Source organism: Leptonychotes weddellii, chromosome 10, assembly GCF_054177405.1.
Source record: "Leptonychotes weddellii isolate Sample4059 chromosome 10, ASM5417740v2, whole genome shotgun sequence".
In the NCBI taxonomy this organism is placed as follows: domain Eukaryota; kingdom Metazoa; phylum Chordata; class Mammalia; order Carnivora; family Phocidae; genus Leptonychotes; species Leptonychotes weddellii.
Genome location: NC_138378.1, coordinates 26,251,484 through 26,276,737, shown reverse-complemented (window position 1 = coordinate 26,276,737; position 25,254 = coordinate 26,251,484). Strand labels below are relative to the sequence as shown.

The 25,254-nt window shown below is 42.3% G+C and overlaps 1 protein-coding gene across 5 annotated transcripts in view; it reads right to left on the bottom strand.

Annotated features, from left to right (window-relative positions):
* Nucleotides 1-25,254, bottom strand: part of PTPRA (protein tyrosine phosphatase receptor type A) — a 159,768-nt gene that overhangs the window by 33,642 nt on the left and 100,872 nt on the right. For 4 of the 5 annotated variants that reach the window (XM_081833103.1, XM_081833100.1, XM_081833101.1 and 1 more), the window contains 3 exons: nucleotides 13,705-13,789; nucleotides 12,403-12,476; nucleotides 12,071-12,207 (listed from right to left, as the gene is read on the bottom strand). In XM_081833103.1, the coding sequence (XP_081689229.1) occupies nucleotides 12,071-12,207; nucleotides 12,403-12,476; nucleotides 13,705-13,789 (296 nt within the window). Of the gene's footprint in view, nucleotides 1-12,070; nucleotides 12,208-12,402; nucleotides 12,477-13,704; nucleotides 13,790-18,762; nucleotides 18,890-25,254 lie in introns of those variants that run through there. The other variant, XM_081833104.1, reaches the window with a different exon arrangement.

Sequence of the window (25,254 nt, the reverse complement as noted above, 5' to 3'; positions counted from 1 at the left end):
AAACTGAAAACAACCTTAGTATTCAGCAGTAGGGGAACAGTTAAGTAAATTATGGTTCATGTATTACTTTTCATTTGTTTTTTCAAGATATAGATTAGGTACCTATTAGGTACCAGGATAAATACAGAGCAAATACTGGTGAATCAATCATATACGTAGTTCTTGTTCTCAAGGACAATACAAACTTGTGAAAGACATTAAACAAATAAAACATATAAATTACATAACATGATAAATACAATGAAAGAACAGAATGCTATTACAGAAGTATCAGAAAGCCTAAGAAATACCCAAATTTAGATTAAGGGTAGGTCTCTATGAGGAAGGAGGAGTGTGAAAAATAGTATTCGAGGCACAGAGACCAGCATCTATGATGACCTAGAGGCAGGAGAAGGCCTGGCTGTGTGAGCTAACTGAAAGGTCAGTGAGGGTATTATATAGACAATGTGGGTAGTGGGGATGGCAAGAGGAAGTGGATGAGAGGGGTTTGGCAAGGTTAGATCACACAAGTCCATGTAGGTCCCTGAATGGGGAGTTTGAATTTTAAGTGCATGAGGAAACCATTCAAGGTTTTTCAACTGCAATCCAGTTTACATGTTAAAGAATCACTCTGGCTGCTATGTGGAAAAGGGACCAGGGGGAAAGCAAGAATAGGACCAGGGAAGGATGATGGTATAAGGAAGATGCATCTGACATACATTCTGTAGTTAGAGATGGAATGAAGGGAAGGAAGGTGGGTTGGGGAGAGAAAGAGACAGGAATAAAGGATGACTCTCAGGTGTCTAACTTTGATAATAATAAAAAAAAATCATTAAATAAAAGAAATGCCAGCCTTAAAAGCAACTTGTTTTTCCAGACAGATGCAAAAGCTTTAAGAAGGGAGCAAATACACTTCCTAGGAACCAGCAAGATAATGGTAGTAGAAATTAAAGTGGAAGACCCTAACATGAGTCAGGGTCTCATACTCCGTCTGCCTTCAGTTACTCGAGAGTCTCCTTTCAGAGTTAAAATGCTGCTGGTTCTATATGTCATTTTACTGAGAGAGGCAATTCTTTGGACCCTATGCTGCCAATACATAAAGGGGAAAAGAGAGTTTCCTGGGCTGGACTCTTATGCACAGAACAGAGACCTTACTTAAGACTGGAGTTTCCCAATTCACCTTTGGTTTGCCTTCTTCCAGACACGGTAGATTTCCGTAGGTTTCCGCCCTGGTACAGGGCAGGATGAGATACAAGTTTTTAATGCCTTCATAACTAAGCCAGAGGCATTATTTTCCCTGTACACCCTTGTCTAAAATGATGTAGAAAAGAAATAGTGACAGCAGGACTCTTGAAAATAGTCCTCAGGGGTCAGTTATGACAATGACCACACCTCATAGTCCTATCAGCATTCCTAGCTCCCCACAGTCATGATGAAGAAAAACGAGGGTCTCCACCCAGGCTGAGATCCCTAAAAGGAAAGTCAGGAAGAAACAGGAGCTATTGTTTGGGAAGAGAAAACAAAGGGCCTGCTCTAGAGAACCTGGTGTTATATGCGAAGGGTCAGACTGAAGAGCCTGTGGCAGGGATGAAAACAAGGTGAACCCTATTCTTTTAGCTTCTACTCTGAAAAACCTAGCTCACAGAGCTAGGCACAAGCAGGTGACCCAGGCTACCAGATGTTAAAATCTCTAGAAACACTAGGTGGCATCAAAGACCATTTCATCCCTTGCTTAAGCCTTTACTGGGGATAAGGCTATGTATGAAATCATTTTTTTAAAATGTCAAGTTTTTAAAAAAATTGTTTTTCAATCTTTACATTTATAAAAAAGAAGGATATCCATCGCACAACTTAACTTAGAAGTTCTCTTTGGGCCCTTTCTCTTCATATCCTCTTTTTCTCCCTCCCACAAGTAAACTTAGAATTTTGTGTTATCATCACCTTGCTTTATCTATATACCATGCACTTTGTATCCTCAAACTATATATTTTTTGTTCAGTCTATTTTTTGATAAAAGTGGAATCATAATCAAATGCTAACTTTTTTTTCTTGCCCAACATTATATTCTGAAGATTCACTCAGGCTGTTCCAGGTAGCCAAAGTTCATTCACTTCAACTACTCTGAAGCACTCTGTTTTGAGACCATACCAACATTTATTTATCCATTCTACTACTGATGAATATTTGGGTTGTGTACAGTTAATAATCCTGCCTCAAACACTAATTTGTGTTTCCTCATGCACACATACAAGCATTTCAAGTACGAGAATCTTTACCCTTAACAGATAAGGCCAAACTGTTTTTTCGAGATAACTGTACCAATTTACACTCCCACCAGCAATATAAAGTGTTCCAGTTGTTCTGGATCTTCACCAACGTTTGCTACTGTCAGACTTTAAATTTATCAAATGTAGGCTTAATTTACATTTCTCTGATTATTAATGAAGTTCACCATCTTTCCACAGTTTACTGGTCAAAAGAGTTCCCTCTTCTGTGAAGTACCTAGTCAAGTGTTTCCCCTATTTTTCAACAGGATTGTTTATTTTCTTATTAATCTGTGGGAGTTCTTTATATAATCTAGATATTCATCCTTTGTCAGTACAAACGTTACAAATATATTTTACTAAGCTTGTGGCCTGCCCTTTCTTATTTATTTATGAACAGAAGTTTTGCATTATAATGTAGCCAAGTTGACTGATCTTTCCCTTTATCAACATTTTAAATCTTAAGAAATCCTTTTTTACTGTGAGATCATAAGCATATTTCCCTCCATTATTGTCTCTATGTTTCATTGTTTTGTCTTTTAAATTTCAGTATCTACACCAACTGGGACCAGTTTTTTGTTTGGTATGAGACAAGAATTCAATTTCATTCTTCCCAAAGGGTTACCAACTGTCCCAGCACTACTCATTGTGAAGACCATCCTTTCCCCCACCAAACTGCACAGCCTTTCTGCCATAAATGGGTTTCCACTCACACACGAGTGCTTTGGGGCTATTTTGTTCCAATGGTCAATGCATCTATCCCAGTGCCAATACAGAACTGTCTTAATTTTATAATAACTCTTTATATCTGGTAAGGCAGGTCTCCTCACCTTGTTCTTCTTCTTCAGGAATGTCTTGGCTATTCTTGAATCTTTTTCTCCTCCATATATATTTTAGAATCAGCTTGTCAAGTTCCACAAAAAACCTGTTGGGATTTTTATTGGAATTGCATTGAATCTATATATCAGTTTGGGGAGAATTGACATCTTTACAATATTGAGCCTTCTAATCCACTGACCTTAACTCTTTACTAGTTTAGTATTTTTCTTCAATGTCTTCAAATATTTTTATAATTTTCTCCAAAGATTTTACAAATATTTTGTTAAATTTATTCCTAAGTACTCTACACTTTGGATGCTATTGTAAATGGCATCTTTTAAAAATTATTAGATTTTTTTGATCATGGCTTATATATAGAAATGCATTAACTTTTTATCTTGTTTTTGTATCTATCAACCTTGCTAAAGTAACTTATTAATTCTAATAATATATCTGATGAATATTTGGATTTCTCCAAGGACAATATTCTCCTCTGGAAAAAATGCATATTTTGTTTCTTCCTCCTCAATCCTTAATACCTTTCATTTCTTTTTCTGCCTCATTATGCTGCCTAAGATCTCCAGTACAGTGCTGGGTCTCATTCTTTTCTAAATCCAAATCCCCCTGCCAACACTCTAACTTGGGAGTCATCAATGCCTGAGCACTCTGCCATGACGGGGAATATACTCCCTTTTAAGGCAGTTCATCACATCTTGGAAAGTTCTGTTTAGAAGGACACAAAAGCCAGATACACATTTCTTTTCTATTTCCCTTGTCCTGACTAGTGGAAAACCCAGAGGTCAGCTGGAGCCTTCTCTGTCCCTTGGAAACCCTTAACCCCCAATTCCCTGGACTGTTGAATTCCAAAGCGCCTGACACAGTTCCTGCTGATTCCCACAGGCCTTTGGCTCTGATTCATTTATTTCGAGACAACTTGTCAATGGAGAGGCTACTTGGCCTCCACCTCACTCTGACGCCACACAGTTCTTCTTAAATTTTCAAATTACACACACATGCTTCTCCACCTGGAAGTCCAAGAATTAAGCTGTCTCTACAAGGATGCAGACTTGCAGCGGGGAGGGTGTCACATCTTGCAACGCACACATTTGGATCATCTCACTGGCTCCACTCTTCCCTCTCTTCTCTGTCCTATCCCCTTTCTCTCAGGAACTAACTAAATTTTGCCGCCTTTTTTTTTTTTTAAACGTTGAACATGCTTTAGGGACCTCAACAGGTGGCTTTTTTAGATAAATTTACTGCTTCTAAGACAAAAGCTGGTCAATAAAAAAATCCAGCTTATAACTCTAGGATGAAGGCCATCACCTGGAAATTTCAACCACGGTGGGGCTTCACAGAGAAGCTGCACACTCTCCTTTTAGCCTGTCAAATATCTGAACACAGTTGTCATATCTTATGCTTATTACTCCTTCAGCTGTTCACCCTCATGGTCCAATTTTTCTCCAGAACAACTTCGCATTTAGTGATATTCCTTTTCACAGAGACTTGATCACAAGACTCCTGGCACAACTCAAGCTGGGAACATCAACTCTTTATTCTATATCCTATGTATTCATTAAAGTACAGTGGATATTATGCTAAAGCTAAGCTCCATTAGTTTCACTTACTATATTAAAAAACTGCTTTTTAAAATGTTATGACAAGAATATGATTATAGAAGAAAAGTCAAGTAATTCAGTAAAAAGTGAAAGCTCCCTATCATGTTCCTTTTTTTTTTTTTTTTAAAGATTTTATTTATTTGACAGAGAGATAGCGAGAGCAGGAACACAAGCAGGGGGAGTGGGCGAGCGAGAATCAGGCTTTCTGCCGAGCAGGGAGCCCGATGTGGGACTCGATCCCAGGACCCTGGGATCATGACCTGAGCCGAAGGCAGACGCTTAACGACTGAGCCACCCAGGCGCCCCCCTATCATGTTTCTTATGTCTTTTACCCACCTTGTAGAAAGCCACTGCTCATAGCTCACAGTATTTTTCCAGACTTTAAAAAGTACTTTTGGGGGCACCTGGCTGGCTCAGTTGGTGGAGCATGTGACTCTTGATCTTGGGGTTGTGTTTGAGCCCCATGTTAGGTATAGAGATTACTTAAAAAAATAAAATCTTAAAAAAAAAAAAGTATTTTTTTAAAAGGCAGATTATACCAGGTATAGTCCCCTGCAATGTCTTTTCTCCCTTAACAATGACTTAGAGACCTAGGTTAAGACATTTATTTTAATGATAGTATAGAATTTCATAATAGATCCAAGAAATCATTTAGCCAATCTGCTATTTGATAGATATTTGCTTTTCATTTTACTTTCTTTATTATAAATAATGCTGTAATGAACAACCTTGTGCAAATACATATTTGGTTTTCTGTCAGAGTCCCAGAAGTTAGGTCAGATAGTGTAAACATTGAAATCTGATTAATATTGCCAAGTCATCCTTCCAATGTTATACCAATTTAAACTTGCTCTACTTGTGCATAAGAATATCTGTATCCCCAGATCTTTGCCCATACCTGACACCAATCTTCTTAAATTTTCAAATCCAACAGGCCCAAAATAATGGTTACTTTTAATCTGCAGCTCCTTGAGACCTTTTCATAGGTTTACAGATCATTTGTTTTTTTTCCTGTGAACTACTAATTTTTCTACTGCAATGTTTACTGTCTCGCAGGTCTGTAGCAGCTATGTATTATGAACAAGTCTCTTTCTACCTGTGGCAAACAGTTTCTCAGAGTTGGTCACTTTTTTTTTTTTTTAAAGATTTTATTTATTTATTCGAGAGAGAGAGAGCACGCAAGCGAGCACAAGTCGGGGGAGCAGAGGGAGAGGGAGAAGCAGACTCCCCACTGAGCAGGGAGCCCGAGGAGGGGCTTGATCCCAGGACCCTGATATCATGACCTGAGCCGAAGGCAGACGCTTAACCATCTGAGCCACCCAGGTGCTCAGCTGGCCACTTTTTTATGGTGTCCTTTTTCATAGGAATATTTAATATTTTAATGTATTTATTTTCTTCCAATATATTCCATTGTGCCTTCTGAATCTTGTGTTTTGCTTAAAAAGGCCTTCCTCACCCCATGATTTTAAGCATATTATTCTGATAATAGACACAAATCGGTGTGTTTGCCCTAAGTGTTGTTGTTCTCTTCCCTGCCAGGGCTGGATGCAGGCACGGCTGCACCTGAGCCACACTGTGCCAAACCGGATTCTCAGGACTGTTGAAACCAACAAAGAACAGAGGCTTCCCTAGAGGGCCCCAGAGCCACCAGGATAGGGCCTGTTCTGCCCAAGGTTTGGTAGTCTACCTCAGCTTTTGATTCTGTCAGCTTCCCCAGAGTCTTCCCAATTGATGGTTTGGGGTTTTGTTTTGTTTTGTTTTTCCTTAATTTGCTTGAGTTGACTTCTCTTATTTTTAAATAAAAGATCTTTTTTTTTTTTTTAAAGATTTTATTTATTTATTCATGAGAGACAGAGAGAGAGAGAGAGAGAGAGAAGCAGAGGGAGAAGCAGGCTCCCAAGGAGTAGGGAGCCCGATGCGGGACTCGATCCCAGGACCCTGGGATCATGACCTGAGCTGAAGGCAGACGCTTAACCATCTGAGCCACCCAGGCACCCTAAATAAAAGATCTTAACTGACCTAGCAGTTTCATATGAGAGAGGTGTTGTGGTTGGGAGACTTAGGGGAGAAACGTGGGTATGTGAACCTGATTACTGGGTTCAGATGAAGGGAAAGGAACTGTCAACCAGTTTTCAGGATGGGAAAGAGCAAGGCACTCCTAGTTCACAACTGCACAACAGTTTCTTCAGTTACTGCTTGAAATCACCTGGGGTAGGTTCGAACTGGTGGGAAAGAGGTAGGGGAATCCAAATTAAAAGGAGATGATGGAATGTTGAAACCAAGGGGTAGGGTAATTCTGACAATATCAGATAATGAAATAAGGAAAAGCCCAGCTCTAACATCAAATGTTTATCTCCAAAGACAGCACAAAACCTAGGGCCTTTCTGACTGTGCTGTGTATTTTGCTGAACCAAAGGTTAAGATTTCAGTATCTTGCTGGCTGCTGAATGTTAATGCCAGTGGGATTCCCATGTTTCCTGGGCCGCTCATGTGAAAACCAGGGCCTTAAGTGAGACGACGATGGTGCTGAAACAGAGGAGTTGGAGAAAGCCAACTGCTAAAACTCCCTAGTATGCTCTCTACTGCACCCTGCTTTCATGAGGAAGACAAATGCCCCGCGACTCAGCTCTCATTGCTCATGGACAATCAGGATGCAAGCACAACACAATGTGGAGGTTAAAATACGTAAACAAAAAGAAAAGCAAAGGGCTAATACTTAGAGGAAAATGCAGGAATTCTTTGAGTTGGATCATCAAAAATCAGAGGACTAACTGATACTGATTTTGGACATCTTAGACCACAGAGGGAAGAGCATCATTTTTGGATAAGGCCAAATTTCTAGTTATGATATGGTTAACTCTTCGGCACATAATGTAACAGCTCAAGATACTGACCACAAAATGGCAGGCTAGGCTGGCCAGTGAAACCTGGACTGAATGCTAAATTCAGCTAGGTAACCATGAAAAACCAGAAAACCCTTGGCACAAAGTGGGGGCTATCAGTGCTACCGGGGCTCCAAGAGGCTCAACCTTCCTGCAGACACCTTCACTGTGCCCCTGATGGGATCCACCACGTGTGCTTTGCCAGAGAGGGCACACATGTGAGCAAAGCACTGGAATCTTTCAGAAGTGCTTTCGTGACTGTCTTCACCAGAGTGAGATGCTCGTGGAAGGGACTAGCTTCAAAATGGGATTCTCATCCTTCCTTGGGATGGAAGGAGCCTCAGAGGCCATAGTCACCAGCGCTTAGACATTTCTAGTTGTGGATAAGTCATTGTGAAGCTCCCAACAATGGAAATGGGAGGCAGCCAGCACAGGTGAACTAAGGGGGCCTGACTACACTGCCAAGCTAGAGAAAGGGTCCCTCTGCATCCAACTGCCAGCGTGAGTCAGTTCATGACCTGGAACCCTTCAATGTTAGGCATGTGTAAGGAAGAACTTCATATAACATCAACACTCATATACCATGAACTTCCTCTTCATCTTCTCTTAAGAATCTACACCCATTTATCATGGTAACTCCACTGGGTAAAGGAAAATACACCTTTGGGGATCTACTCGTTCCAGCCTTGAGCTACCTAATTCCTGGGAACCCAGAATGCCACTATTTTATGCTAGTTAGAATGGAGCCTTTGCAGGCTGGGTGATGGACAGCTATCTACAAGTGGCAGAATACTCACACTGACTGGTCTCTTAAGCCAATGGATAAGAAGGACCATTAAAATAGCAAGAGCAAATGCAAGCTGGAGCAGTAATCTCTTTACCAAAAGGCTAAGCTGAGTTACAGAGGTCCTAAGTCTCTTGGTGAGTTACAGAGGTCCTAAGTGCTACAGAAGATTACAAGTTGCAGGATAATGAGACAGTACATTTATATGTGTGAGTTTAGTGATGGTGTGAAGCGAGTGCTCAGTGATTACTAGTATTAGCTATTCTGATGCTTTCTATCACCACCTCCCCACATGCAAGCTACAAAAGAGACTAGCACAAGAGACCGACAGTGTTTAAGGATGTCAGTGGATTATAATATATGAATCATGTAGAACTGCTGATTTGCAGGTGCTTTTCCAGATGCACTCTCCTTTCCTACAGATTAACATAACCGCTGGTACCTGGAATATAGCTACTGATTAATAGCTATATTTTTTTCCTTTATGGTGCACAAAGACTACATGAAGCAGTTCCCATTCTCATGGCAGGAGCAGCCTCAGTGATAAATTATCTTGACATCTCTCTGATGTGATCTGGTTCATCAGGATTTGTCTGTTTCACAGGACATCACCCTGACAACTATGCTGATGACATCAAGCTGACAGGACTTGAAGAGCAGGTATTTATGTGTGTTAGATGTACATGCTGGACATAAAAATACAGTGGCCTGCCACTTCTGCCAAGTTTTCTGAAAGTCAAAGGCCTGTGGCATGTCAGGATATCCCCTCCGGCATAAAAGACATGTTGCTGTTCCTTGTCCATTCCCCCCCATCCCTTAGGAAGGCCTGATGCTTATTGAGCCATTTTGGATTCTGAAGACAGCATATACCACATGCTGGTGTCCTGACTCATTTATTAAGTGACCTGAAAAGAGAAGGCTCTCCAGTTAACCCAGGCCACAGAGAAATAGGCTCTGGTTGATCTTGTGGGGCCCTAAGTGTCTGTGCTTAAGGCTGGAGCAGGAAAATCATAATGAAAAACTTTAGGATTTGGGGACAAAACCATGATCCTAGCAGCAAGATCATGTTCCGAGCTTAGCACTGGGCTCTGGTAGAGACTATATGCCTGACCATGGGTCACTAGATATCCAAGTGACTTCGCTGTCCATCAACTAAGTATCACATGATTCCATAAGCCACAAATTTGGACATGTCCAAAAGAATTCTACCTCCAGATGGAAGTGATGTGTACAGAACACTTGCCACACAGCCACTCCTTCAACAGACACATGAATTCCCAATGATATCAACAGTTAACAGAAGAAAAAAGTCCAGCCTAGTGCACAAATGGCTCTGTGAGATAAACTGGCCCACTCTAGAAGTGGACTGCTATGGGATAATCTACTTAAGGGATGACTCTGAATGAGTATAAAAGAGAAATCCTTCCAGGAGACAGAACTTCAAGTAAGGTATCACACTACCTCACTGGAGGTCAGGATCTAAGCCGATCCCTGGATGGTGGATAACTGGAACAAGAAAGACAGGAAATATTTATGCTCCATGTGTATGCTCACCAGACAGCACTCACTGTTAAAAACCCCGGAGATGTTGCTGAGCCCTTTCCTTCACTACCCCAGTGCCGGCCCAATGAGCCCACGAGCATAGTGGCCATGGTAGCACAGCAATGGGATCTCACCACAATATTTGCTTCACTTTGCCTACCGTGCCTCTAGGAATACCACCTCCATCCAGGGATTTACTGGAATGCTTTACCTCAGGCAATATTCCTCCAAACAACTCACTTCACAGAAAAAGAAGTCTGGCAATGGGGTCACATACCCTATACCCTAGAAGCAGTGGGCACTACAGATTATGCAACAGTAGGGTGCCTACTGGGGATCTAGCTCTGGTGCTAAGGCTGGGGTGTCATCCTGGGGGATGAGGTAAATGTTCTCAATCAATAATGAGCATTAAACAGTGACATTTTTCCAATAGCCAAAAAATGAGTCCAAGTTATTCCATTAACTCTTGCCTAGTAAATGGTCTCCTACTTTAACTCTTGCTTCCTTCCTATTCTCTTCTCCACTTTGTAGCTAGTGATTCTCTCAGAGTACAAATCCGACCACATCACTCTCCACTCCAAGCCCTTCAGTGACAGAACTGAAATGAGGGGTGACTCACCTACCCAATAACTATTCCTCCCTTCCTCCTTGCTACTATGGCTCCCATTCTGTGGGGTTGACTGCTTATCCCCTACATGACACAGGAATGATCTGGATTGATCTGAGTGGTTGCAGTAAGCCTATTTTTCTCTTACTTGTGACTGAGTTAAGAAGGAGCATGCAACAAGGCACGTTTTCAGAAGCTCTTGGGAAAGTTTTCCTCACTGATAAAGGGAGACACACAGGAAGAAACAGTCATCCTTTTCCCACTGGACCTTGTTATACCTCCATGTGGCACTTAGAACTGGGGAAGCCATTTTGGCAACAAGAGGGGAGCTAGGCTAAGAGACAAAGTTGACACATGGCTGAGTGGGAGACGTAAAGGAAACAGAGTTTAATAATGCCCAAAGTTGATGAATTAGCCAACTCTGGAACTGTTCCTCTATGTCCATCCCCTCTCTCTAATCATTACCACTTTATGTCAACTTATTAGCACTTCTGTTTTTAAACTGTTGCAGCCCCTAACTGTACTCCCTGCATCTACTCTGGTCTCCCCACGGGTTCTTCTCTATTTAGCAGCCAGAGATATTTTTTCCAAAATATAAATCTGGTTGGTCCATGGCTTTTCACTTCACTTATGATAATCCACATCTACAGTCTGGCCTAGTCTTCTTCCACAGTTTCCTCTCTTGCCACCTACCCAAGCCTTTGCCCTCAGCCACACATAGGCTTTCTTTATTTTTCGAATGTGCCCTTCTCTTACCCACCCTCACTAGTGATAGTTTGGCCCTTGTTATTTCCAGTGCTTGGAACATTCCCCACTCTCCTTTACCAATGCCCTTGCCTATGATTAGGCCTCAGTTAAAACATAATTTCTTCAAGGAAGTTCTGAACTGGGATCAGAACTGGTGGGCTGGACACACCAACCGGTAGATCCGCAAACATGTTCAGCTTCCTTAAAGGAGTTATTAAAAAAAAAAAAATACAAATCTACCACACATGAGGCCTGTGCTTGGTAGTTTTCCATGGTCCTCATTTCTATACTGATTTACTCCTATTGTCTGTTACGTAAGACACTCTGGGACCCCTGTTTCAGACTCCAAAAAGCTACCTCTTAATACAGACTCCTACAACTATGCACCAGTCCTTCATGTCCTATATTGCTGTCTGAACTTAAACAGTTATTTTTGTTCTTGTTTATGGGGATTTTCCTACTAGACGGCAAGTTCCCTGAGTGTAGGGACTGGATCTGTTTTTGTTCCCCAGCAAATCCCTGGCACCTAGCACATATTAGATGCTTGATAAGTATTTATTAAACAAAGTAATAGATGCGATGATGAATGGATGGATGGATGGATGGATGGATGGATGGATGGATGGATGGATGGGTAGAGGAGAGAGGTAAGGCAAATCTTATTTCATTTCCTGTCTATAATCACATAGGAAAGGAGTCAGATAAACCTGGTAGAAAATTTCTCACCTCTTAACCCGTTAGAAACCTGTTTTCTACCTCATGACCCAAAAGGCCTGACCTTTGGTCTGCCTTCCTCCCTGCTGACATGCCAGCCTCAGCAAAGAACTCACGTTGAATTCCTCTCTGAAGAGCTTATTGTCATCAGCCATTCTCCGGTTAATCTCCTCTTCCAGCTTGTCCACGGGCAGGGGTGGATACTTCCTGTTGGTGCTTGGGGACCTGGCCAGAAGTGGCACGCTCTGGGGTTCTGCAGTATACAAGGGGGGAGGTTGGTCAGGTGCTCTGGAGACCAAATTGGGGATTCTACCTCATGCACCAGGCCTCTAAGAACTAGGACTGCTTTCTTCGAGTCTTCCCTCTACCCCTTTTAGGATGGGGAAATCCCTAATTTCTTGGTTTTTTTCTCCATGAAGGTTCCCCAGGTCATTGAGGGGTGCCTTACCCACATCCTCAGTGCGGCCATTGGATAAGCGGAAAGAATTGGAATGGCTCCCAGCTTGCTTGTATTTCTTAAACCTAATGAGAAAATGTTCATAGTGAAAAAGTAAGCACAGAGTCAAGGGAGACCAATCACTGGCTTCATATTTCCACATATCAATTCAGCTTCCTAAATCTCCTTTACCAAATAAACATGTTCTTTTACAGACAGGTCCTGCACATGCTGAGCCAACTCCATTTCATGGTGACCTAGTGCCTCTGGATGTTCCTGCTCATCCTCAGCACACTAGAATCCAAATGAGGTGCCATAACAGTATATTCTGGCTTGTATGGCTCCTCTGTGTGGCTCCAAGTCCAGGACTCACTGGAGATGACCACCACACCAGGTGGAGAACATTTAAGTGGGTAGAATACAGTGGAGGGGAGATAAGAATATCCCTATCAAACTAAAATCCTGGTATTTCCCCAGTGCAATCAGAGAGAAGCCCAGAGCTTCAGATGGGTGGGCACAGGTCTGGCTACAAGTCTCCTGCAGAACGGTGGAGACACATCACAAATTGTAGGGGTGTGTAAGGTTCCCCTCTCTTTATCCCTGCAAAAGAACACAGGGAGCAGAGAGCAGCTTAAACCAAAGATAAGGGTGGAGTTAATCCAAATTAGCCAGGGCAGTAACTTCAGCAGGAAGAAGACAAATGCACCTCCCTTTTCTCTCCGCTGGGTTCCCCCCCTTCCTTGCCTTTTCTCCCTGTTTGAGTGTAATATCTAGAGGACCCTGAAGAAAGTCAGAAAGGGGAACTCTGTAATTCACATGGTTCAGTTTAGCACACCAGGCTCAGGGATCCTAGATCCTAGGTTTGTCCCCAACACCTCCCCCTCCGCCAACTAGAAATAGAATAAGTCTCTATTTACCATATCATCTCTAATCGGGTACTGTTGAGGGTTGCTTCAGTAAGGCTAGATCTGAGGGTCTTAAATAACCTATCAGTAATAACACAGACTATATAGCTTTTCCCTCAACCTCAAACTACCTTCCTGGGCTTTAGGTTAAACCGGAATTGGGGAACTGGATTTGGGCAGATGGAAGCAAAGGGGAGGGGCTGGGTCTTGAAGAAAACTATGTAGAGCTTTTAAACCATTTCTATGTAGAATTTTAATCTTAATATCATAAACCATTCCCCTCCATTCACTGTCCTTATCCTACTATCTTCTGGACTGTGTGGGCTTAATGAGACCCTGGGGTACTGAAGCAGAATCCAAGAGAATGCAGAAGCTTTAGCATTCTCACCTTAGCATTTAGCATGCTCACCTTAACATGTACAGAACTATGATAATAAACACGATCACTAGCAGAGAGGACAGGGCCACCATCACTGCAATAATTGGCGTCTCATCTGAAACCGAAGAGAACAAAACATGTCATTACCATTGTGTGCAATGGAGGGCTCAAGTCAGCTGCTCGGGGAAACACCCAGATAAGGAAGAAGGGCTCATTCAATGCTTCTGTAGCTGGCAGGGCATGCATAGAGTGAGAGAACATTTCCCACTGCCACCCCAGGGCCAGTGTGGGTGGAAGGGGAAAAGGTAGGGTGAGCACCTAGGATGATACACCCATCCCATCTCTGACTTATACATTTGTTTACTCTGTCTCCCTGCATTAGATTAAAAACCCTCTGAAGGCAGAGACTTTATTTCCTTCATTGCTATAGAGCCTAAAACAGTGCTTAGCACATAAAAAATACTCAAATATTTGAAAGCATGAACACATCAATCCTGATGGCAAGCTGGGTGTGCAGGGCTAACGATGTACTCTGTCCCAGGCTCAATGGGCTCCATCTAGAGGAAGATGGGAGAGGAAGGAAAAAGGACAATTTTCCTATTGTAAACCCAAATGGTTTCCTGGCACAGAGAATACTGTTCCTGATTAAAGCAAGGAGACAGTATTAGATCCTTAAGCACTATGTCTCTAAAAATGCTGGGTACTCTTTTCTACCACTTTCAACAGCCACCTTTTACCAGGAAGGAGCCCCAACTACAGCAACATCTGGCTTGAAGACAGAACAACTCCTCCCTTCATTCCACAGGGCCTGGCTTCCTAACCACCCAATACTTAGCCTCCTTTCTCATGGCAGCTGACCAGGTGCTGACTCATCCTCCTCCAGGCCCACATCTCCACCATGAACACACACAACCACTCTGAGTTTGTAACCATCTTCACCATTTCCTGTTCTGCTAAAAGGGAGGGCATGTCCCTCCCATGTAAAGGTCAATCCTGTCACATATGGTCTGGATTACATTCATTACTGTCACCTCAATGACTTGTCTTCTTGCCCAGTAACTGTATGCCAGGCACTGCTCCAGACTCTGGGAACAGAGAAGTGATTAAGCAGACTTGTGAGCCTACATTCTGGGGGAAGCAGCAGCACACTATTCAGAAACAAGTAAACATACAATTTCAGACAGGGACAAGTGCTATGAAGAAAAGAAGAGTAACAGGATAGAGACTGATGGGTTGGAGGGGGTTATTTTAGAGTAGTTTGGGAAAGTCGGAAGTGCTTATACTGAGCAGAGGTCTAAATAATGTGAAGATGTAAACCATGCAAAGATCTGGGCAAGGAACTTTCTAGGCACAGGGAATAGCAAGCATAACACCCCTTAGCAGCTTGGCGGGTTCAAGAAATAGCACAAAGGCCAGTTTTAGTACAGGATGTGACTGGAGAGGTGGGCAGGAGTCGGAAGACTTGGGGCTTCATAGGCCATGGTTAGCAGTGTGGATTTAATTTTGAATGTGATGAGAAGCACTATGTGATTGGAGGGCTTTGAACAGGGCAGAAATATCACTGGATTTACATTCTTTTAAAAGATCAGCTAGCTAAACTGACTCATAAGCAGTAGTCATGAGGTGGGAAGTAATCCAGCAGAATATGGTGTCATAAATATAGCCAAGAAAAGAGTTTTTCAAGGAGGGAGTAATCCACTCAATCAGATACTATAACAGATTAAGTAGGTGAGTTTCACAGAGAAGTGAAACTGGATTTGACGAGACAACAGCTATTGGTGACTATTTTAAGAGTGGTCTCAGTTGAGTAGTTGGTGAGGAAGCATAAATGGAGTGAAATAAAGATGGAAAGAGAAGACAGTGAGATACTGACTCTTTATTTGAGGTGAGGACTTCTACCATATAGAGTGCAGAGAGAATGAACAGCAACTGGAGGGGGATGTGGGATGGAGAGCTTTTTTTTTTTTTTTTTTAAGAGATGGGAGGTATTATACCATGCTTCTTTGTTTTTTGTTTTTTTAAGATATTATTTATTTATTTGACAGAGAGCCCCATGTGGGACTCGATCCCAAGACCTTGGGATCACGACCTGAGCCAAAGGCAGACGCTTAACCGACTGAGCCACCCAGGCGCCCCACCATGCTTCTTTGTTAATGGCAATTTTCAAACACACCCTGGTATGTGGCTCTCATCGGAAAATAAGCATTCAAACTGGCTAACTACTCCCTCTTCTTTGAAGAGCTTTCATCTCTTGGTTTCCACAACAAAGCACGCTTCTGATTTTCTTTCTATCTCTTGGCTGCTCCATCTCATTTTAACCTTGCTAGCTGTTCCTCTTCTAACACCAGGTCTCGAAGTGTCTGACTTCCTTGGGCTCCGTCCCCAACACTCTTCTCTGCACTCTATCTAGCTGATCTGATCAGACAGATGGCTGTAAGCACAAATGATACACTAGCAATTCCCACATTTGCACTGCTTGGTCAGACCTCTCTTCTGAGCCTATATGCCACCCCACTTAAATTTCACAGGCAATGCAAACCTTCTGTGTCTAAAGCCTTCCCCTCACCACTCAGTAGTGAACACTGCCATCCACCCTGCTGCTCAAGGAAGAAATGTGGATACCCCCTTGATTTCCTCTTACTTATCATCTATATCCAACCCAGCTGCAAGTAATATGTTTTAGGGCTAAAATCAATGCCTCCAATTTGTCTGCCTTTTTCCATTCTGTTGCCATCACTGTAGTCTCAATCCCTAGCCTCTCAACTGGATCACTGTAAGCCTCTGTCTACTGCCAATCCATTCTCCACAAAGCAGGCGGAGTGGTCTCTAAGAAAGCGAGCCAGATCATGTTCCTCTCTTGTAAGACCTTTTGGTTTCCCAAGCCTTTAGAATGAACCTATGACATGAGCCTAGAACAACCTCCCCCACAAGCCCCTGCTTACCCTATCTCCTGCTACGCTCTCCCTGCTCACTCCGCTTCAGCCACTGGCACCCTTCATACTGAGTTCATTCCTTCTGTAGGCCTTCAAACATGTTATTCCATTCTGCTCTACATAGCCTCCCTCCATTCTTTGCCTGGCCACCTCCTAGTCACCTAGTTCTCACTTCAAGTGTTACTCTTCCTAAAGAGGTCTCTTCTGACTTCCTAAAACTAACTTACGATCCTAAGTTTTAGTTTCCTTAACGCTAAAATGAGTTATGTGAAGATTAAATGAGATCATCCATGTAAAGTTCTTGGCACAGTAAGCAGCACACATTATGTACTCACAGTCAGTATTAGCTATTATCTTCCTTGTTCTTCTCACAAAACACAGTTATTGCCCTTGATAATACCTCCCACACTTTGTAATTATATATTTATTTGAGTATAGTTGATTAATGAGTGTCCTTCCTTTACACCATAAATTCCACAAGGGCAAGAATTACATATCTGCTTTGTTTCTCACCATATACCTAAAACCCAGACAGAATTTCTCACACATTTGGCATTAAAATACTAGATTAATGATCTATCACTAAATACGTCTTTGTTAAATGCCAATCACAAAGGGGTGTACACCAGGCATTAAAAGAAGGTAATTAGAGACATCTGGCTCAAGATGGGGAATTGAATCCATAATTTTACTTCTTTCTCTTCCCAAAAGTACACTGAAATGCTAGAAGAAATATAAAAATACTAATGAATGAAAAGCATATCTGGAAGGCAACAAAGAGTGGCATTAGTAGACCTGAAACAGGGATTTGCAGAAGACAATGCAGAGGGACTGACTGGACTGCGGCAGAGATCAATCAGCCAAAGAGCATCCAGCTGAAACACCTCAAGTTTAGAGTCAGCCAGGCCTGGGGATGAGAGTGGGCACTGGGGTAGCAGGATGGTGTTTAACCAAAGGTTTGTCAATGCAGGGCCAGCACATCCACAGGCTGGGTAACAAGCTGTGGTGCCCCATCCAGCCTCAGCTAGGAAAACAGCACCCTATACAGAGTGGAGGATTTGTCAAGAGAGTGCTGATGGCTCCCCCGCCCCCATATAAGTTGTACCGCCCCCATAAAAGTTGTACATATATTTTTAAACTCTGTATTATGGAAAACTTCCAAACTCACATACGTGTAAAGAGAACACTACAATGCATCCCTGTGTATTTACCACTTTACTTCAGGGTTAGCACTTATATGCTTTTCATCTCTACCAGGGTTTCTCAACCTCATGATAATGACATTTTGGGCCAGATAACTGTCCGTTGTAGGGGGCTGTCGCGTGCACTGTAAAATGTTTAACAACAACCTTAGCCTCTACCTACTAGGTGTCAGTAGAAAACCTCAATTGTGATGACCAAAGTCATCTGCAGACATTGCCAAATGTCCTCTGGAGGGAAAACCACCCTGAGTTGAGAACTACTCGTCTATGCCCACCCCACTGGATTTTATTTTTTAAAAATTTTGTTTATTTATTTGAGAGATAGTGAATGAGAGAAATCACAAGCCGGGGGGAGAGACAGAAGGAGAGGGAGAAGCAGACTCTCTGCTGAGCAGGGAAGCCGACACAAGGCTCAATCCCAGGACCTGGGGATCATGACTGGAGTTGAAGGCAGACGCTCAACCGACTGAGCCACCCAGGCGCCCCTCCACTGGATTATTTTAAAGCAAAGCTGAGACATATCATTTCAACTATAATTACTTCAATATGTAACATTAAAAGATAAGGATTCTTAATATAATCATAGTACCATTATCCTATTTATAAAGCAACACTAATTCCTTAATATGATTTAATATTCAGTTGCTGTTTAAATATCCCTGTCTCATAACTGTCTTTTCTGATTTGGTTAGAATTGGCATCCAGAGAGGGTCTTTACATTGCACGTGATTGCTAGGTACACTCAGCCCACAGACAGTTTCCTGGGTCAGCCCTGATGACAGAAAGGACAACGGTGGGGCCTGAGGTAATTCTAGTAGGCCACAAGACATGAATTAAGGGGAAAAAAGAAAGGAAGGCAGCTCCACCTAGAAGATAACAACATCCAACTTCCTAAACCATGACTGAACCCCTAGTTGAAGATGTGTTGTTTCTCCTCCCAAAGGGATACCTACTGTGAGCACATTCTAATCCACTCAATGCTCCAGAGCAAAGCTCAACCGCAGCTTTACAGGTGACCTTCACAAATACCAAGGACAGCAAATGGTAGTCCTGGGAAACAGACATAATATAAGAAATAGAATAAATCTTTAAAAACATATTGCAGGGGCGCCTGGGTGGCTCAGTTAGTTAAATGTCTGCCTTTGGCTCAGGTCATGAACCCAGGACCCTGGGATCAAGCCCACAAGCCCCATGTTGGGCTCCCTGCTCAGTGGGGAGTCTGCTTCTCTCTCTCCCTCTATCCCTCCCCCAATTCGTGGGCACGTACACTCTCTCTCAAATACATAAAATTTTTAGAAAAAATTAAAAATAAAATATATCACAATTTGTGCAAGAGGACACTGCACTGACTTTTTTAAAAAGCCAGTACAAAACAGGAGTAATCTCACACCTATCAGGGACTGCTACTATCAAAAAACAAAACAAAACAGGGGCGCCTGGGTGGCTCAGTTGGTTAAGCGACTGCCTTCGGCTCAGGTCATGATCCTGGAGTCCCGGGATCAAGTCCCGCATCCGGCTCCCTGCTCGGCGGGGAGTCTGCTTCTCCCTCTGACCCTCCTCCCTCTCATGCTCTCTGTCTCTCATTCTCTCTCTCTCAAATAAATAAAATCTTAAAAAACAAAACAAAACAAAACAAAACAGAACCAGAAATAACAGGTGTTGGCCAAGATGTGGAGAAACTAGAACCCTTGTTCACTGTTGGTGGAAATGTAAAAATGGTACAGCTGCTGTGGAAGCAGTATGGTGGTTTCACAAAAAATTAAAACAGAATTACCGTATTATCCAGCAATTCCACTTCTGGGTATATGCTCCAAAATCAAAAGCAGGGTCTCCAAGAGATTATGTACACCCATGTTCCTGGCAACATTAGTCACAATAGCCAAAATGCAGAAGCAACCAAATGTCTATTGCTGGATGAACAGACAAGCAAAATGTTGTATACACACACAATGGAATATTTTCAGCCTTAAAAAGGGAGGAAATTCTTTTTTTTTTTAAGATTTTATTTATTTATTCATGAGAGACAGAGAGAGAGAGGCAGAGGTAGAGGGAGAAGCAGGCTCCCCGCGAATCCCAGGACCCCGGGATCATGACCTGAGCCGAAGACAGACGCTTAACTGAATGAGCCTCCCAGGCGTCCCAAAAAGGGAGGAAATTCTAAAACATGCTACAGCATGGATGAACGTTGAAGACCTCATGCAAAGTGAATAAGCCAGTCACACAAGGACAAATACTGTATGATTCCACTTACATGAAGTGCCTAGAGTAGTGAAATTCACAGAGTCAGAAAGAAGTATGGGGGTTGCCAGGGGCTGGCGGGAGGGAGGAACGGGGAGTTATGGTTTAACGGGTATGGAGCTTCAATTTTACAAGATGAAAAGAATTATGGAGATGGATGGTAGAGACGACTGCACAACAATGTCAATGAACTCAATGCCAGTGAACAGTACACTTAGAAATGGTTAAAACAGTAAATTTTGTTATGTGAATTTTACCACAATAAAAAAAAATTGGGGAAAAAAGGAGCAATCTGGGAATTGCTAAAACTAAAACATGAAACTAGAAACTAAAAGATGATTGGGGGAGAAACAATCTCAACAGAAAGGCTTAAAAGGAGAAAAGATGAAACGGAAAAACAAATTAGTAATGTGAAAGACCAAATCACCAAAGTTCCCAGAACACAGAGCAGTAAGAGTGAGATGGAAAGCGTAACAGTGAAGAGATAAGCTAGATTGTTTCTAAGAGTTCTAATAGCTGTTCAAATACTAGATCTAGGAATTCCCAAAGAGGAAAACAGTAAGGAAGGAGGGAAAGAAATTATATGAGAAACTTTTCTTAGCAAGCCAAAAGTGACCATCAAGTTTGAATGGCAATACTGAAAAAGGAGCTTTACCTAGATACATCCTGACAAAGGCTTGAAATCAACTAACCAACCAGAAGCCACCCTTAAAAACTTCTAGCAGAAGAAAAAAGGCTCCCTACAGAGAAACAAGAATCAGATTTATGTATGACCGCACATCTAAAATACCACCACCAAAGTCAATAATGCCACTGTCTACCAAGTTCTTAAGAAGGACTCTGAACCTGGAGTTATTCATCTAGCCAAATTTTCATTTGAGCATGAGGTCAAAAGAAAGCCATTCTGGCTTCAGGGTCAGACAAACCTAAGAGTTCAAAACTCTACTATCCTACTTCGTAGTAGTAAGACAATCTCCTGGAAACCTTGAGGAATGCCTTATGAAATGCAAATATATTATCACTCTCCACCTCTTACAGTTAGTGGATGATTTAAAAGAAGCAATATTGGGGCGCCTGGGTCGGTTAAGCGTCTGCCTTCAGCTCAGGTCATGATCTCAGCGTCCTGGGATAGAGCCCTGCATTGGGCTCCTGCTCAGTGGGGAGCCTGCTTCTCCCTCTGCCCCTCCCCCTGCTTGTGCTCTCTCTCTGTGTCAAATAAATAAAATCTTAAAAAAAAAAAAAAAAAGGGCAGCAGCAACATTTGAAAAGTGTCTGATATCAAAGGAAAAGATTTGGCTTTGGCATCCAGAAGCTCACACACTAGCAGAAAACCTCAGTCCAGATTTTAGGATCAGGAAGGTCCCTTTGTCTTGAAAACAGGGAAAGTACAACCCAAATGTAGCCCACTGCCAGCTTGTATAAATAAAATTTTATTGGAGTAGAGCTGCTTGCATTCATTTACTTACTGCCCATGACTGCTTCTGCACTACAAACGTAGGGCTGAATAGATGTGACAGAGATAATATGATTGCAAAACTGAAATTCTTTATTATCTGGTCCTTGATAGAAAAAGTCTGCTGAACCCTGATCTAGAATGTTATTACCACCTCTGCTCTTAAACGATTCTAGGCCAAATATCACCTTTTGTGGGTAATTGCTCATTTCTTATACTTCCATAACACTACATACCTAATCTGCTACAACACTAATCCCCCAAATTAAAGTCACTGATTATATGTCCATTAAATTACAAATTTCTGGAAGGCATGCATTCAAGATCACACCCAGATATTCCTGCACTCAATATTTATTGTTTCATTCAATAAATATTTATTGAGTGACTTACTGTGCCAGGCAGGTCTTGAGGGTACAGTAGGGAATAAATCAAAATTCCTTACCCTTATGAAGCTTATATTCTAGTAGACGAGAAAGAACAACAGGTAGTGATGAGTGCTATGAAGAAAAATAAGGCAGGGTAAAAGAGGAAATGGGGGAGGTGTTCTGTGATGTAAGATGGGGTGGTCAGAACAAGTCCTGAATGAATGAATGGATGGAATAAGTAAGGCAAGAACAGTGCAGTATTGTTTATGACCAATAGTAGTAGAGCTGACAACTATAAGCAATATGATAAGAGTCAGCTCGCCAGATAACTTAGAAATAAAAATTAGTTAATATTTTAGCACTTATATAGCAGACACAGAGTAAAGCACCATACACATATCATTCAATTATCTTAAGAACCCTAAGATAGATATCATTATTAACCCTGTTCTATGGGTGAGGAAACTGAGCACAGAGATTAACTTGCCCATACTACAAAGCTGCAAATCGAAAGCAAAACCACAAAGTTACACTATTCTCCAGATTCTTCATAAACTACAGGACCAACACTTTAACTCTTCCAAGCTTTCAGGACAGAACAGCCCTCTGTCATAGAAGTAAGATTTTACCTTTTGACATCTGAATTATATCCATGTTTCTGATATGGTTAAGGACAATACAGATAGTAAAGATGTCCCCAGGCCTCTGTGAGGGAAAGAGACTCACATCTATTACGAAAACAGGAGAGAACTTACAACAGCTCCCTGTGTCAAATTTTGGACTTGGAGATAGGCTCAGGATCAAGTCACTCTCTTAGGGTACCTCCCTAACTGGACAGAATCATCTCATCTCTCAGGCTTGTCCTGGTCTAGGTCTTCTGGAGGTGGCCTTACATGATGCAGGTGTAGGCAAGGCAAACACACTGGTCTGTCTATTCCTTGCCCAACCCCCACCTCCCCTCTAGCAAAATGACATTCTAGCAAAATGTCACTTCCTAGACTCAGGGTATGGGGTAGCATTTCAAAAATACTAAAATGGTGTTCTGGGACAACAGATGTCTTACTTGCTATATTCTTTTTGCAAGAAAACAAACGGTCATGTTATTCTAAGGGCTCACATGTAGACAGATGAGTCACCTAAAGACTCAGACCACCTTGGTCAACTACAAAAATAATCACTGAAGTAAAAGCCATATTCCTTTAACCTCAATTCCTTTAGATTTATGTATGACCGCACATCTAAAATACCACCACCAAAGTCAATAATGCCACTGTCTACCAAGTTCTTAAGAAGGACTCTGAACCTGGAGTTATTCATCTAGCCAAATTTTCATTTGAGCATGAGGTCAAAAGAAAGCCATTCTGGCTTCAGGGTCAGAAGTGTAGCAGACACAGCAGACACGAGACAATTTAGAGATTTTCCTGTGTAAGAAAATGCTATTGAATGATCTTGATATATATATTGAGGCTGGTCTCTACACTTTTCAATATCAGTATTCATCAACTCTCAACAGCAGAGTTGTAATGTTTTAAGTGCTTTCTACTGGCTTTAAAAATAGCAAAAAATCATCAGGTTGCCTCAAGAGCCCAAACCACTGGGCTGAGCCCAATCTTGTCTTGGGCCAAATTATCATTCAGAAACTAATTTCTATTGCCCACCTATCTTCCCTAAGGCCTCTGGAGTTATTCTAAAACAAAAATCTGACCATGTCACTTCTTCCTTCCCCTCACCAGGAGACACCCTAGCCCTTGAGCTCACACCACCAGCAGGTCCATTGTGCTGAGGCTAGCTCTGGCCACTCCCCCCACCTCAGGCGCCTCAACTGTGCACAGTTCCTCAAATACTTGACTTGCTCTTTCATGGCTCATTGCTTTCACCCTACCTGGCGCATCCTCATTTTCCTCAGTCACTATATTAATTTAAACTGCCCAAAGTTCACCCCCACGCCTCCTTCTAGGAATGAGTCTTTTACACTCTCTTGCAGCACTTTGTGTGGTATAGCCAAATAACATGTAGCTGAGTGGACTTTGATGCTTACTGTTCACAGGTTTCTTCCATGAGACAGGGAATATTTTTTTTCTTTCTGGAATCCTTAGCATCTAACGGGTACTGAATGAATATATAATTAAAGGTACTTAGGGAAAGCCATGGAGTTCACAATAATAATGTCATTTACTATGATGATAAAAAAATACTTCTTTAGAAAGCCGGGGGAGCAGGTGATCTGATGTGAGAGCTGAGCAACCTCAACAAGCCTCTGGGGTTCAACAGAATGCTTATCGTGTCTGCTTCTAGAACTCTGTAGTTCAAGGACTCCTTCTTCACAAATGTTTAGAGGATACTATTCCAGACTTAAAAAAAACAAAAAAACAAAAACCAGGACGCCTGGGTGGCTCAGTAGGTTAAGCATCTGCCTTTGGCTCAGGTCATGATCTCAGAGTCCTGGGATTGAGCCCTGTGTCAGGCTCCCTGCTCGGTGGGAAGCCTGCTTCTCCCTCTAACTCTGCCTGTTCATGCTCTCTCTTGCTCATTCTCTCTCTCTCTAATACATACATAAAATCTTAAAAAAAAAAAAAAAAAGGTACAGGCCAGGAGAATAGCTAAATGTCTACAGTCACAGTAGTACTGTTGCAAGATGACCCTGCCTTGGGAGCTGCCTTACACACAGCCTCCAGGAGGCTTACCAGTGCCCCTGTGTCCGTGAGTCCCGACTGACTGGCTGAGATTCCTGACCTCCTTAGTCTCCCATCAACAATAACAGTAACAGAACGGTGGGATGGTAGGAGTGGCAATGTCAAAGCCAGCACTTGCTGAGCAACTGCTATATGCTGACCCAGCAGTAGGCCAAGCACTTTATATGTGTTACTCCTTTCTCCAAAACAACCCTATGACGGAAACTGTGTTCCTATCCAATTTTGCAAATGGTGAGGAGGCACAGGGAAGTCAGATATCTACCCCACACTGCTGGTAAGTGGTAAGAGTCAACTCACAAACCCAGATGGTCTAGCCCCAGAGTCCAGGGCTTGCTTTTAACCACTGCATACACGTCTTCTCCAAATATTCCACTATGCCACTCACTCCCCAGCCTCAATATATATATCAAGATCATTCAACAGCATTTTCTTACACAGGAAAATCTCTAAACAGATGAATGAGAGTATGCATCACTATCCTGCTCAAACTTCATGAGAACAGTAAGTAGATGTTACAGATTCCCCTTCAAGACCAAAGAACCCATTCCCCTAGCTGCTGGGAGGGTTAGTGGCTAACAGTTCTCAGCAAGTCCTTTCCCAGGAACTGCCCTTGGCCTAAGAGAGTAGCCTGGCCCAGGGGAAAGCCCCTGCCCCCCCATTCCAGCTCCAGAGCTTGCTGCAGGATTGACTGAG